The following is a 16,107-nucleotide window of genomic DNA, read 5'->3' on the forward strand; positions in this document are numbered from 1 at the left end:
GGGCAGGGCGGGAGTGGTCAGGATTCTGCATTTCACCAGGCTGCTGGACAGGTGGTCCACAGGTCCCATTTTAACAAGCCCTAATCTACTAAATCTTACAGACACTCAATCTGGAATTGTAGCTGTCATATCAGAGTTTAGACTATACCAGTTGTCCAAATCTCTGAGTCCAGTTCAGAGAATTCAACGGCCTAAAATAGAGTATCATGTTTCTCTTGTTTCTTCATTCATTCAGTATTTATTAAGAATCTGCGGTCCCTTCAGGTTTGTCCGTAGATAAAACAAATGTGAATCCTGCTTCTTGCAGAACCTACATTCTGGTCCAGATTGTTGAATGGGGAAAATTATTTTTTTTTTTTTCTGTACAGAGGTGCCTGTTAAGTTGGAAGCAGAATCTCTAAGGGTTTGGAGAGATAATAAACATCTATTAGGACCACATGATGTGTCTCCTCAAAAATGTCCCTGCTGAGCAATTATATACCCAATGTGTGCTTGAATACTGCCAGGGACAGGAGGCTCACTCTCTGAGTGAACCCATTCAGTCTTTAAAGGTTAAATTTTCCTTCCCTGAAACTTCTGCCCTTAATACTTTTTTTTTTCAATTTTTGAAAGTCTTTTAATTCATTTGTATGCAATTTTGAAACGCTATTTTCCATTTACAGTTGTTATGAAATATTGTCTATATTCCCTGTCTTGTACAATACAACCTTGATCCTGTCTTATATCCAGTACCTTGTACCTCCCACTCCCCTGCCCTTAATCCTTGTTCTACTTTGTAAGACTCACTGAGCAAGTTAATCTCTCTTCCCCTGGAGAGGCCTTGATATATTCAAAAGTCCTTTCCTCCTTTCTGTTAGGTCTCCTCTTCTCCATGGAGAAGACCCTGCTTTAAGGCCTAATTTTGGGTCCCCTCGCCATCCTGGTCACCATTATCCTGTGGGCACATATCAGTCTGTCTCTCTTTTTTAAAAAAATACAAAGACAGGCTCCAACCAGTCATTCATTCATCTGCATCAGGTACTATTTTAGGAAGAAAGCTATTGACTGATGACATATGCAGACCATAATCTCACAGAGGTCTTTATGAACAAGTCATCTTTTCTTACCTTCATTTATCTAAGTTTGCCACTAACTCCAGCAAATCCCTTCTCTTTATTTATATTATATATATATATGTAAATTTGTTTGTTTGGCTGGGCCCAGTCTTGGTTGCGGCATGTGGTATTTAGTTCCCTGACCAAACCCGGGCCCCCTGCATTGGGAGCACAGAGTCTCCCTGGACCACCAGGAAAGCCCCCCTTCCCTCTTTAAATGATATACTGCCAAAACCCAAACTTCTGATTTTTAAAAATTTCAAAATTGTTTTTAATTTTTAAAGATTATAACTATTTAATTACAGTTTATTTCTTCCTTTTGATCCCTCCCTCCCCCTTCATACACACACACTACTTATGAAAATCTGCTTTCCTGTATGCAGAATGCTGAAGCCAATTGTGGCTCGGCCTTATTTCAGAACAGATATGTCTGTGGCCTGCAGAGATCATCCAGTCTGACCTGTTCCCTCTGCGCTTTATTTCCCCCCGTGAGAACCTCCGTCTGACCCTTTACCTTCCCTGTGCCTCTCTCACTTAATCTCATGACCTTCCGAGACATCTGTGTCCCCCTCATCCATTTCCTACAATGACCTGTAACATGTGCTTCCTGCCAGAGCCACTGCAATAAACAACCCCTGGTGGATTCAGAGGCAACTCAGAGAGGACCCGGAAATGCTGTCTCTAATTATTCCCAAAGCTGGGGTCCCCACCCATCACTTGGTAATGGACACACCCTAAGATCGCTGGCTCCAGCTGCAGACCCAGAGTCCCCCTACTGGGTTCCGAGAGCCATTGCACTTTACATTGGGAGGAAATACACTCATGTAGAACCATTTAGCATCAGCAAGCAGACACCTGCAAACATCAGCAAACAAGAATCAAATCCCTATCCCTCAAGTGACAAAACTGGCCCTGGAATTCAAATTTTTGAGGTGAAAATAACGTCTGAGACCCTCCAAAGCCTACCTCACTGTTACTCAGATGAAGAAACTGGGACGGAGCAGAGCCCAGGAGGGCTGCTTGCTTTGGGCCCCTCCTGTCTCCACCTCACTGTTCAACCTTACACTACCCGCTGTCACTTCCTCAGTCTCCAGCCCTAGTGGTTCCAGGCAACAAACTGTAATGGAAAAGATATTCTAAAAACAAAGTCAGACAAACAAATGCCATCTGGGAGCTCAGGAATCTAGCCATTTGCTGGCTCCTTTCCTTTTAGGGTTGATTACAGGAACAGTGGCACCAGAGGGATAACATGTTCCTATTTTTCCTTCTAATCCAGGACACCTGTCCTTTCTTTGGGGAATGTGTGATATTTGGGGCTTCTTAACACGTGACTGGCCACCTGTTGCTCATGCCTTTCCAAATAGGCCTGTCCGGTCGGGGCCTGGCCAACTGGACCCCCCCCTACACAAGAAAACATGGGCAGCCGAATATACTAAATTTGAGGAGTCTGAAGTCTCTTAGGATTTAGCAGGTCAAGACTCTGCTCTGAAGCAGAATGTGCATCATGACACCTCCTCCCCTTGAACGTGATAGCTCTGGTAGACTGCCCTAAGTCTCTGAAGAGAGGAAGGCTGGAGTTCACACAGGCTGTCCCTTTATCTCACCTCCACTGCCATTCATTCATTCGACAAATATTTATTGACCACCTGCTATGTGTCACTCACTGCCAATCGTCCACTCATCTCATCACCCCACGAACATGTACAGAGCCTCTGCTGAGAGCAAAGCCCCATGCTGGATGCTGTGGGAAACCCAGTAATGAAGTAAGCTCAGCTCCCACCCACAAGGATCTCTTAATTTAGTTGGGGTGATAAATCCACAAGCTACTATGTTTTAAGGCCATATGTGCTGGGAATGATACAGAGAATGACGGATCACAGAGGAGAGCCAAGTCACTCGCAGCTGGCAGGTAAGAAGCTTCACAGGATGTCATATGAGATGTGGACCTTGGGGAGGGCAGGGCGTGGACAGGCAGAGAGAGTGTGGGTGGTTGGAGCGACGTTGCAGCTGAGATCCAGGAAAACCAAGGGGTCCTCCTGGCTGCTGTCAGGCACATGTGCTGACAGGGGAGTAAATGGAGGTGGGCATGAGGAAAAACCCAGGATTCTGATGGGTGTGAAAGGTCTGAAATTATTATTTTCCTGGTCCCTTAGGTTCTGAGGTCTGGCACCCCATCTGCAAGCAGGCAGCCCGGGCAGAGAAGAAGTTAAAGGTAAGCAAAGGTGGTGATAATACCAAACCAGTTACTTCTGGTCCCAGGTTGGAGGCACTGCGCTTTGCTAGAGAATCACACCTTAGTGTGCACACTTTCAAATGTGTGCCTGTCTCCTTGGATTTCCTTAACAGTAACATCCACCTCATGGAGGTTTTGAAGGGATTAAGACATTGGATGTGAGAGCACTTTGAAAACTGTAAAGCACTGTATGAATATGAGTTTTTCATGTTTCTGGGGCGAGGCTACACCCTTCTCATTACTCACCAGGATGGTGGCATCTATGAGGCACAGATGCCATGGTTTTTCCCCAGCCTAAAGTCATTCATTAATAATAGTGATTAAAATTGTCACAGAAGTTGACAGTTTGCAAGGCGTCTTCACAGCCACCCTCTGATTTGTTTTAATACCGCAGGGCAGATGGGTAAGGAATTGTATCTTTACTTTGCTTGTGAGAAAACCAGGGCCTTAAAGAGGGTGGTGACTGTCCAGCAGTCATGCAGCCAGGCAGGAGCACAGCCAGCCTCCCCAGACACATGCTGGAGCAGCTGAGGTCCTGTGTCCCTCTGAATGACCGTGTGCTGACAAGTACCAGGAAGGCCCATGAATCTGGGTTCTTGATCCTAGGACTGCAGGGGAGGTGGGGCACAGCTCCTTAGTCCTTGATGCTGTGGAGAGGAGCCCTGGGGTGTGTGTTGGGGACCCCCGATGACCTCTTAAAGTGTCTCTCCACCCTGGTCCCCCGGTATTAACTCGGCTGTAGGGACGCTGTGAAAGTTACCTGCTGGAATCTCAACTAAAAATGCGTGTGTACAGTTTCTGACCAGCTGGTTAAACTATATCCTTTGCCATCTCGTCTGTTCCATTTGTGAAAGAGCTGGTTTATTGATGCAAATTTTTTTGAGCTGTTGAGTTTTTTCCCCAATTTCTTCCAAGGCCTCTCCTTTTTAAGGTGTAAGAAGACATATTTGTCCTTTTCTTCCACAATTTCCTTCTCTTTGTTGGCATTTCTCAAACTTAAGTTACCTGTCTACAAACCTGATGCTTTTTGCTATATCTGTGTACCACTTATATAATCATGTACTTCTTTTTTTGAAATCACTTACTCCTTTTTAGTTAATCAAACTTATTTTAAAATGAGACTTTGTATCACCCAGTGGAAAATCAGTATTGCTTTCTATAAATAGAAGGCAACCCTAAAATAAATTCATTGAAAATGAAATATTTTGGAAGAATAACTCTAGAAATTTTAGCTAATCATGTTGCCTGTACTTTCTTTTTTCTAAAAAAAACGGTGGGGGAGAGAGTTGGGGAACAGAATTAGCAATTGTTATTGAAATGTATTAGGACCAAATTAAGATTTCTTCCTTAATCTAACCAAGAGGATTGAAATAGAATTTTACATTTCTCTCACTCTATGACTCAGTATTATCAAATTTTTTCCTATTCATCTCCCCAGAGACACACTAGTCCATGATCTACGTTTGGGAACCAGTGCCATGTAGTCCAACTTAGAATGCTTTAGGGGCTTCCCTAGTGGCTTTAACTTGTAGGATGAGAGATCCTGGAGGGAGTGTAGCAGTCCTTAAGACAAGCCCCTCATTTCACAGATCAGGAATTCGAGATGCCTAGAATCACATAGTTTACCAGTGAACCTTGATTTCCAATTTGTTTACTATTTAACCGCACTTGCTACCACTCACTTAAACACACCAAAGATGAACACAGTGCCTTTCTGTTAAGGGAGCTGTTAATCCATCATTGCCATTGTTCAGAGAAAGAGTTTTTAAGTTTCTCTCTTAGGTTGATGTCATTTTGCAGTGGGTACACTATAAAAAGAATCAGCATATTGTGCAAATCATGCGACATTTAACCTACCTTTCCTTTTTGTATAAACAAAGTGCTAAAGAATGAGGCTAAGCAGTTCTATCCACTTAAAGTAAACACCTTATTGACTGGGATAAGCCAAAATGACAAGTTTTTATGAGTAGATTATTCTTGCCTGGAGAATTCCATGGACAGAGGAGCCTGGTGGGCTCCAGTCCATGGGATCGCAAAGAGTCAGACACGACTGAGCGACTCTTACTACTATCTAACAGGCCAGATAAAAATACTTGAAAAACAAATTCTGTCCAACCATGTAAGGTCCTGTGCATTTCCACGTTCATTCACAGTCAGACATTGATTTAAAAGGCAGACTATAAAGAGGTAGTACAGAAAGAGCTAGAGAGTGCTTTTAGCAGTATTACTAATGTGTCCCAAAGAACTACACCCCATCTCCCCGCCCCACCAAGCGGCAGGCACAGCCTCTCACCCTCTGCCTTCCTCTCTCCCACAGCATCGGCGGACGTCTGAAACTTCCATCTCACCCCCTGGCTCTAGCATCGGGTCACCCAACCGAGTCATCTGCGTATGTATCACTTTGCAGCCACTAACCCCTTTTTTTCCCCGGGGCCTGGTAACTAAAGATTTTCTGCATGCGTGCTCAATCACTAAGTTATGTCCAACTCTTTGCGACCCCATGGACTGTAGCCCGCCAGGCTCCTCTGTCCATGAAATCCTTCAGGCAAGAATACTAGAGTGGGTTGCCATGCCCTCCTCCACGGGATCTTCCTGATCCAAGGATTGAACCCACGTCTCCTGCATTGCAGGCAGATTCTTTACTGCTGAGTTGCCAGGAAAGCCCCAAAGAGTCTCTAAAGACAGGCAAAGTTGGCAGTCAGGTTTCCATCCATCTGGTATCTCATGTGTGCCTGTCCTGTGCCAGGCTCTGTGCTAGGTCCTGAGGATGCAGCAGGGCACAAGGACAATGTGGGCCCTGCCCTTGTGGAGCCCACAGCCTCATAATAGTTACAGGGATCGTATAGGGCAAGAAGAAAGCTTGGATCACAGTGGTATTTGGAGTAGGTCTTGGGTGGGATGTTGATGTGGAGATGATGGTGTGTGGTAAAGAGGCAGACAGGAGGAAGAAGCCATAGGAATGTGGAAACATGGCTGTAAAGGGTCTGCAAACATGAAGAGCTTTCTGATCATGTGAGGAGTCCAGGGGTGGAGTAAACTGCATGCCTGAGTCTGAGTTCCCAGCCCCAGATGCTTCAAACACGGAGAGGCCCCTCATTTGCAGGGATGTGGCAGAAAGGACAAGGGTTGAGTTAGATGACCTCACAGGCCCCTTTGATGTGTAATGTATTCATTCATTCATTAAGCAGATAGGTACTCAGTGTCCCCTCTGGTCTAAGGGCTGGGCTCTGGTGAACCGCATTCACCTGCTGCCTGTCCTCGTAACACTGACCCCAGAATTGCACAGATAATAGGATGGCACTCTAATAAGTACTCATAAGAAAACGTGCAGGGTGCTCTGCTGATGCTGCAGATGAACAGAGGGACCTGACAGCCTAGGATCATTTGGAAGAAGACTCCTGAGGAAGAAACAGTTAGCTCAGGCCTGAGAAGTAAACGGAAGTGAGGTCACAGAGGTGGGGGTGGGCCGATCCAGAGCAGACTGCAGTCAGTAGCCACGGGGCCCAACAGTCAGCAGACCCCAGATTCCAGAGCCTTGCAGCCTTCCTCAAGTCAAAGGGCCACGAAGACCAGAAATGAGGGAAGTGGCCTAGAGCAGAAAACCCGCTCCTCATAAGAAGCTCTGGAGACAGCCAGCAGCCCACCATTGCTTCATCATCATTTCACTCCAGACCCCCATTGTTTCCTCCTTGATCCCTGGATAACTTCCATTGATGAGACTATTTCCTCTCCTTTTGTCCTCTTTTCAAATGAAAAAGAGATGTGAGTTACCACTGACTGCAACTTCAATATGGGTCAATACAGCCATATGGCTTCCACAAAAGACAAGCGACTTTGATCACAGGCTGTCCTGTTGGAGATTCCGGTCCAGAACAAGAGAGCTAATAGTCCCCCTGGTGCTGTGAATGGGGTCAAACCAAAGTAGGATTAATGAGCTTAGTTTCAGGGCTTACAGGGTGAGAAGGTCACTGACAAAAATGAGCATGTCTCTAGAAGAGCGTTACCAGGATATGGGAGCTAAGACAGACACAGGGACACAGAATGCCACTGGCCCCTGGCTGTCCCCTCCCTGGGGAGCCCCCGAACTTTGTGATGTAAGTTAGGCCCTGATGACGTTCACCCTGGAGTTCTGAGTTCATAGAGTTGCCCCTTGGAGAAGCAGCCCCACTCCAGATGAACAGCAGGAGCTGGGGGCACCTGCCATGGTGTCCTCCAAATGGGGGCTTATCCACGGAGACCAGTCACCCCTGGCAGCCCAGCACCGGCCTGTGTATCTCTCCTCCTGTATTCCCCTGCTGTCACCTCCAGCTGCTCTGGGAAGTGACTGCCCTTGTCATGTGAGCCTTGTTTTAAGTCAGACCATTGAAAGCATGGTTTCCAAATTCAAGGAAGAATCCATTCAGCCACTTCTAGGGCATTTCATAATAGGCAGAAAGATCAAGTATTGGCTTCATGTTCATAAATTTGGAGGTTTGGTATTAGGATGATCCATGAACCTGGAGGGGCAGGTTCTTTCAAACTTTGCTGCACTCCCCACTGACTGCTAGAATCATCCCCAGCCCAGTGTGTTCTCTTCCTTCCTTCCTTCCAGCTAATTATGTTAGGATGCTTCTGATATTGACAAGTCTGTAAGATGCCAAGAGCTCTCAAGGTCAAGATCTAGCATCCCAGGACAAAAGGCAGCAGTTAATTCAGCCAGTGGAGTCTCCTGATAAGGTTCTCTTGCCCACACACCCCCAGATTGGTTCAGACGTGGGCATCTGACCTGGGCAGGGTCTAGCAGAAATGAGATGGCATGGTTCAGGGGGTGTAAGTGTGAAGGGAGCATGTACAGAAGCATGGGTAGGGCCAGGGCACCCGTGAGACCTACTGTGGCAGAAGGGTGTCGCCACCCCCGGCCTAAAGGGAAGGACTGGCCAGGCTGGAGCTGTGGCAGAGCAGCCAGGACAGGAGTCAAGTCCACTAAGGCAGGCAGGGCTATGCAAGGCAGACACATACACAGCTCCTCTCTCCACTCAGTGTCAACCTGCGGGCGCCCCCTGTTGACCAAACCCAGCTGACAACCAGAGCGCCTGCAGTACAGTCCGTGGGACCTCAGAGCTCAGAGCAGGGCCAGGAGGAGTGGGCTGTGGGTCTCAGTTGAGCAGACAATGAACAGCACAGTGCCCAGACAGCAGCGGGATGGGATGGGATGGAGGAGTGGAAGGGCCTTGGGAAGTGTTTAAAATGTCAACAGTCCTAAGGTCTTTATGAAAGTTGCTGTCTCTATGGAAGTCTTGACTCCTGAGACTTCCACCCCCTAGGTACTGGGAGAATATTATACAATAATATAGTCTCCCTGGATTCTCTCTTAATCTACCTCACCTCAGGACCTCATAAGCCACAGTGGTTTCGGGAGATAGATTCTGATTGACCACAGTGGAAACCGGGTGGCCAGAAACAGGTAATGGCTGGAGGATGCAGACACAGAAAGGACATGGCTTCGGGCGCCATGAGCCGGGTGCTGTCCCCAGCAGGGGAAGCTGTCCCTCAGCCCTTGTGCTTCCTGGAGGCTGCACTCAGGTGAAGTCAGGTGGTCGATAGAGGCTCGCTTCAGTTCAGTGCGAGGAGCAGCTCTCTGAGTGCAGCAACCTCACCGTCCCGGGAAGCTAGGAGAGGCCAGTGCAGGGGACAGGCTCCCAGGCTAGACTGCCTGGGATTGAATTCTAGTACTGCTACTTATTAGCTATGTCACCTTGGGCGAGTTCATTGATTTCTCTGTGCCTGTTTCCTTATGCAAAAATGAGGATAATATTAGTACGTACTGTTAGAGCTGGGGGTTCTATTAACTCAGTTAATCCACAGAAGGGACTTAGGATGCAGTCTGGCTTATTATAGATGGTCATCACATGTTTGCTGGAGTTTTACTGTCATGATTAACTCTGTCTTTACATCTTCAGCATCTTCTTCAAGGATGCCCTCACTGTGTGGGCTTGGAAGGCTGGATTCAGCCCTGCTGGCTAAGTGGTACAAGTTAGAGGATCTTTTGGGCTATAATTTCCTCATCTGGAAAATAGGAATAATATTTTATTTAATTTTTATGTTATATTGGAGAATAGTTGATTTACAATATTACGTGAGTTTCAGGTGTACAACAAAGTTACTCAGCTGTACATATACACATATCCATTCTTTTTCAGATTCTTCTCCCATTACAGAATATTGAGTAGAGTTCCCTGTGCTATATAGTAGGTCCCTGTGGACTATTCATTCCACATCTACTAGTGAGTACTTGTCAGTCCCAAACTTGCAGCCTGTCCCTCCCCTCTATCTTGACAGCCATAAGTCTGCTTTGAAGTCTGTGAGTCTGTTCATTTGTATCATTTTTTTAGATTCCACATAGAAGTGATATCATGTGGTATTTGTCTTTCTCTGTCTGACTTATTTCACTTAGTATGACAACCTCCAGGTTTGTTCATGTTGCTGTAAATGGTATCATTTCCTTCTTCCTATGGCTGAGATTCCACTGTGTGTGTCCACTCCTCTGTTGATGGACACTTAGGTTGTCTCCATGTCTTGACTATTGTAAATAGTGCTGCAGTGAACACTGGGCTGCATGTATCTTTTTGAAGTATGGTTTTCTCTGGATATATGCTCAGGAATGAGATTGCTGATTGCTGATCATATAGTAACTCTATTTCTAGTTTTCTAAGGAACCTCTATACTGTTCTCTGTAGTGGTTATACCAATTTATATTTCCACCAACAATGTAGGAAGGTTCCCTTTTCTCCACACTCTCTGCAGAAATTACTATCTGTAAACTTTTTGATGATGGCTACTTGACTGGTGTGCGGTGATATCTCATTGTAGTTTTGATTTGCATTTTTCATAATTAGCGATGTTGAGCACCTTCTCATGTGCCTCTTGGCCATCTGTATGCCTTCTTTGGAGAAATGTCTACTTAGATTTTCTGCCTATTTTTTTATTGTTTGTTTTGTTTTCTTTGATATTCAGCTATACGAGCAGTTCATGTATTTTAGAGATTAATCCCTTATTGGTCACTTCATTTGCAAATATTTTCTCCCATTCTGTGGGTTATCTTTTTGTTTTGTTTGATTTCCCTTTGCTGTGCAAAAATTTCTAAGTTTAATTAGATTCCATTTGTTTATTTTTGCTCTTATTTTCATTACTCTATGAGGTAGATCATGGCATCTGGTCCCATCACTTCATGGGAAATAGATGGGGAAACAGTGTCAGACTTTATTTTTTGGGGCTCCAGAATCACTGCAGATGGTGACTGCAGCTATGAAATTAAAAGATGCTTACTCCTTGGAAGGAAAGTTATGACTAACCTAGATAGCATATTCAAAAGCAAAGACATTACTTTGCCAACAAAGGTCCATCTAGTCAAGGCTATGGTTTCTCCAGTGGTCATGTATGGATGTGAGAGTTGGACTGTGAAGAAAGCTGAGCACCGAAGAATTGATGCTTTTGAACTGTGGTGTTGGAGAAGACTCTTGAAAGTCCCTTGGACTGCAAGGAGATCCAACCAGTCCATTCTGAAGGAGATCAGCCCTGGGATTTCTTTGGAAGGAATGGTGCTAAAGCTGAAACTCCAGTATTTTGTGGCCACCTCATGTGAAGCGTTGACTCATTGGAAAAGACTCTGATGCTGGGAGGGATTGGGGGCAGAAGGAGAAGGGGACGCCAGAGGATGAGATGGCTGGATAGCATCACTGACTCGATGGACGTGAGTCTGGGTGAACTCCTGGAGTTTGTGATGGACAGGGAGGCCTGGCGTGCTGAGATTCATGGGGTCGCAAAGAGTCGGACACGACTGAGTGACTGAACTGAACTGAACTGATGAGGTAGATCCAAAAAGATATTGCTATGATTTATGTCAAAGAGTATTTTGCCTCCTCTAAGAGTTTTATATTATCTGGTCTCAAGTTTAGGTTTGTAGTCCATTTTGAGTTTATGTATGATGTTGGGCTTCCTTGCTGCTCAGTGATAATGAATCCACCTGCCAATTCAGGAGGCACAGTTTTGATCCCTGAATCAGGAAGACCCCCTTGAGAAGGAAATGGCAACTCATGGGATTTCTTTGCCTAGAAAATCCCATGGACAGAGGAGCCTGGTGGGCTACACTCCTTGGGGTCACAAAGAGTTTGACTTAGGGATTAAACAGCAACAACAATATATGATGTTAAAGAATGTTCTAATTTCGTTCTTTTACATGTAGATCCAGTTTTCCCAACACCACTTATTGAAGAGACTTTTTCTCCATAGTATATTCTTGCCTCTTTTGTGGTAGATTAATTGACCATTGGTGCATGGGTTTATTTCTGGCATTTCTGTCCTGTTCCATTGATATATTTCTGTTTTTGTGCCAGTACCAAACTGTTTGGATTGCTGTATCTTTGTAGTATAGTCTGAAGTCAGAGAGCCTGATTCCTACAGCTTTGTTTTTCTTTCTCAGGATTGTTTTGGTTATTCAGGGTCTTTTGTGTTTCCATACAAGTTTAAAAATTTTTTATTCTAAAAAATAGGAACAATGTTGACCCTTCTTTCACAGAAGTGACCTAACATTTAGAAAAGGTCATTCCTGTACAGCACAGGACAGCACACACATGTGCTCAGTGACTGTCAGCCCGGGTGGAATGAATGACCTGTCTTATTTTCACATTTTCTGAGTCTTCCATCTTAACTGAAGAGGCTCATTCCCTCTGTGCCTGGCTTTTATTTCCACTCTCCTTTCCCGCTTATCTTTCTGCTTCTTTCCTATCCATTTCCCTCTTCCTCAGGCTAAAGTGGATAATGAGATCCTTAATTACAAAGACCTGGCAGCTCTCCCCAAGGTTAAGTCAATCTACGAGGTACAACGCCCTGACCTCATTTCCTACGAGCCTCATTCCAGATACACGTCCGACGAGATGCTGGAGAGGTGTGGCTATGGAGAGGTACGGGGTCTCGCCCTCTCTCTGGGGCCGTTGGAGGAGAGGAGAGCCCACGGGGTCCCCAGGCCCCTCAATCACAGAGACTGAGGCCTCCATAGTGGTGGCCCCCAGACTCTTTTAAACTGGTTTTTATAGTCAACACTTAAAAATCAAGCCATTTCATCCAAAATCTGGCTTTTCTTGAAAGAGCAGAACTGGCAACACTACCCCAGTATTTCCACCACCTGGAGATAGGGAGCAGCACCCTCTGTAGGCAGGACACCGGCTCCCCAATTCTCTCTGATCCCCACTACACCCTGAGAACCCCAACATTAAAGCCAAGAACCTGTGACCACTTATTGCTTGAGCTGTTTTTCCTCTTACAGTGGAGAGGTTTTATACACAGCCTCCAGCTCTCATCACCAGCCAGGCTCAGAGGCCAATTAAGTTTATAAACCCTGGTTAGGTAGGTTCTCTGGGTGTTGCCCCTGGCCTATGCTCAGGGCAAGAGACACTCTTATAAAAAGGCAGCATCAGAAGGGTTTTGAAATAACTAAATGGCTGCTGGACAGGAGAAGGCATTCTCTGGGGTAGGCAGTGGTCCTACTACCGGAGGTCCTGGCAGCAGACGTCCCGGGAGGTGTCCAACCCATCCCAGGCCCCTGCGCTGAGATCGTCTGGCACTTTAGAAGGGGTCCTGGCCTTGTCCCCACTTCGCTGCTGACCTCTTCCTCTCTTAAGGAGGATGGGGTTTCATTTGGTTTAAGAGCCCAGGGCTGAGATTCTCTGAGTTCTGGCCTCTGAAATGGACCAGTAAAAGGAAACCAAGCAGTTGGTAGAGGCTGAGTCTCCTGAAGCCAGAGATGGCAAACAGGGGGCCACAGGCCAGCTCTAGATGTGTTTTGTTTCACTCACAGAGTGTCTTTTAAAAATGTAAATTAGTTATCAACATTTAGACATTAGGAGATTTCACATAGGTGTCTGCTCTTCTGTCTTGTCTTGGAAATAAGAAGCTGTGTTAGCATGGGGCTGGCCTGGGTGCCCTGGAGCTGAGCGCCATCCCCTCTGTGGGCAATGCCTTCCATCCCCAGCTTCCTGCTCCCTGCCCACTCCTGCCTTGATGGCACCAGCCTGGCTCTTGCTTGGCCCTGCATTTGGGACCCCTGCCCTGGGCCCTGTCCTCTGAACCACAGAGGGGGTGTGAACTGACGGAGGGACAGGGAAGGGCCATGGACTGGCCCTGAGCTTGCAGTGGGGAAGCTGGGGTCCCAGTGAAGACCCTACCGATCCTTTCCCGAGGGGCCCCGAGCCCCCTCGTCCCCTCTTGGGGACAGGATCTCAAGGTTCCCTCCCACCCATGAGCACCGCTGACATCTGGCAGGTGAAGTGTTATCCGGGGTGGGGGGCTGGGGGGCAGCTGCAGGCCTCTCTCTGCTCCGTGTAACCACTCTCTGTCCCTCCCTCTCACCCTCCTCTCTCCTTTCGCTCCTTCCACGGCTGCCTTCAAACTTCGCCTCCAAGTCGCTGGGAACCTTATCTCCCTATTCCCAGGTAATTAAGCTGGTTCCGGGAGACCTTTTCTAGAATCGTGTCCTTTTATGCTGACCAAGCAGACTCCTGATTTAGCTCTTGCACAGCCTCCAAAGGTGCTCCCACAACCTGAGCAGAGATGGGGAGAGTTAAGAGCATGACCTGGAGGAAGTGGCAGTGACTTTAAGGGCAGAGATGGCGGGGAGAACCTTCCTTCCAGGGATGGCCTCCCTAACGCTTCTGTGATCCTTGGTCAGATCCCTGGGACTTGACCTACGGGTTGTATTCAAGGGTGTGTGGGAGCGAGTGAAGGCCCTGAGAAGCCACTGCAGCCTCTTGGGCTGCGCGTCACCCAGGGAGGGGGCGTCTGTATTCAGGAGGGTAGCACCGTGCTTCAGCCCCCAGGGATCCCAGAGTCACGTCACTCCCCCTGCTGCCTGCCGGACCCTTGGCTCCAGGCCCCCCTAATGCGGGTCTTGCTCATGGCCCTGCTTCCTCCCCTTCAGGACATCTATGAGAACCTGGACCTCCGGCAGAGACGGGCCTCCAGCCCAGGATACATCGACTCCCCCACTTACAGCAGGCAGGGCATGTCCCCCACCTTCTCCCGCTCACCTCATCACTACTACCGCTCTGGTAAGGAAGGGGGAAGCCCCCAAAGGGACAGGAAAAGCCAAGGGACAGCACCGTGGTTTATGTCCCCAGCTGTGGAGACAGCATGGGGTTCCACGGGACATCTCCATCGCAGCATGGTTCCCGGGAGGCCTGTGGCACCCAGGCCTCGCCAAGTCCCCGCCGATGCCCCTGGCAGGGGAAGAGGAGGGAATATGTGGCACTGAGATGCCGCGGGAGGTGGGTGGTGCGCTGCTGGGGTTGGGGGCAGGGGAAGTGGCAGACCGCCCAGCCGCCCTGGCTGAGAGAAGACGCCTGCATCTCCGTCGTTTGTCCTGTCCCATCCAGAGGGTAGGACCAGAGGACCAGAGTGGCCTGGCTCAACCAAGGCCCACTCAGTGGTTAGGGATGAAGTGGGCAGAGCGATTAAGGGAGTGGCCCAGCTGGGGCGCTAAGAGGGGCAAAGACGCTCAGTGCTGTTGGTTCTTAACAACCCACAAAATCTGACTTGGGGGTGAAGCAGGACAGCGGGGCCAAGCCTGTTTCTGCAGACGCGTGCATGAGAGCACAGCACCCCCGCATCCTGCCGTCGCCACCTCGCTGCTGCCGTCACTGCCGCCGCTGCATTAATGCCTGTTTTCTCTGTGCCTCTGTTCTCTCTGGGGACCACTGCCTGCGCGCTCCAGGGCCCGAGAGTGGCCGGAGCTCTCCATACCATAGCCAGTTAGATGTGAGGTCCTCCACTCCGACCTCTTACCAGGCTCCCAAGCACTTTCACATCCCAGGTAGGCTGCCAGCCTGGAATTCCCAGCATGGGTGCATGCTCCACGGGGTCACCAGCACCGAGGAGAAATGGGTGCTGGGGACCCTCCCTAACCAGTCACCTGCACTAGCCCACCTCCAGCTCCAACACGCCCACTAACCTTAGCCCATCCACAAGACAGAACCAACCTTGATCAGGACCACCAGGAAGCAGTCCAGGGAAGTGCCTAGAAGGTCTGAGGGCTGTGATGGGACGTGGCAGTAACCGTGCTAAAGGTCATGGGCTTTTGCACCAAAACTCTTGGGACTGAATCCTTGATTCTACTGCTTATAAGCTCGTGACCTCAGGCCAGGGACTTAGCTTCCTGGAGTCTGAGTTGTTCCTTCCGGACAGCCAACCCTGTTCTGGATCCTGAAGGTGCAGCTGTGCTCAAACCAGCCCACTCCCTGCCTTCAGGGTGTTTTAAGTTCTAATGTGGGAAGAGAGCTAATAAATAAGTAAACAAATAAGTAAAAGTATAATTTCAGGAGATGGGTGCTAAATGAAATAAAGACAGGGCGCTGTGGTCAAGTGACGGGGTGGAGGAGCCTGGGCTAGGTGAGGCAGTCAGGAAGGACTTCTTGGAGGAGGTGACATTGAAGCCAAAGATATCCCAGGGTTAAACATCCTGGGTGGAGGAAACAGCCAGTCCAAAGGCCCTAAAACACTGCCTGCAGCAAGCCAGAGTGGCTGGAGGTGGTGAGCATGAAGGAAGGTGATGGGAAGGTAGAGGAAGGCAGAGGGTGGGGGCCCTTGGAAAAGGTCTTACCCTAGTAAGTTCAGCAGAGCCAGGCCTAGGCCCCTGTCTCCCAGCTCTGAGCCCAGGTTTTCACTGCCCACCCACTTTTTCCCAGAAGTTGGTCCTGCCGTTTCTTCTACACCATTCTCAGTTGCCCCAGAAAGTTTTCATCTGGTCTATTT

General features: G+C 48.0%; 1 protein-coding gene across 4 annotated transcripts in view; it reads left to right on the forward strand.

Annotated features, from left to right (window-relative positions):
- The window catches only part of ABLIM3 (actin binding LIM protein family member 3), a 136,959-nt gene that overhangs the window by 99,216 nt on the left and 21,636 nt on the right, over positions 1-16,107 (forward strand). For 2 of the 4 annotated variants that reach the window (XR_011567742.1, XM_070793826.1), the window contains 6 exons: positions 3,248-3,306; positions 5,645-5,716; positions 12,111-12,266; positions 13,764-13,793; positions 14,279-14,408; positions 15,071-15,169. Coding sequence is in view for 1 of the 4 variants with exons in the window: in XM_070793826.1 (XP_070649927.1) it covers positions 3,248-3,306; positions 5,645-5,716; positions 12,111-12,266; positions 13,764-13,793; positions 14,279-14,408; positions 15,071-15,169 (546 nt within the window). In the remaining 3 variants the exon portion in view is untranslated. The remainder of the gene's footprint in view (positions 1-3,247; positions 3,307-5,644; positions 5,717-12,110; positions 12,267-13,763; positions 13,794-14,278; positions 14,409-15,070; positions 15,170-16,107) is intronic. The other 2 variants (XR_011567743.1, XR_011567744.1) reach the window with 2 other exon arrangements.

Source organism: Bos indicus, chromosome 7, assembly GCF_029378745.1.
Source record: "Bos indicus isolate NIAB-ARS_2022 breed Sahiwal x Tharparkar chromosome 7, NIAB-ARS_B.indTharparkar_mat_pri_1.0, whole genome shotgun sequence".
In the NCBI taxonomy this organism is placed as follows: domain Eukaryota; kingdom Metazoa; phylum Chordata; class Mammalia; order Artiodactyla; family Bovidae; genus Bos; species Bos indicus.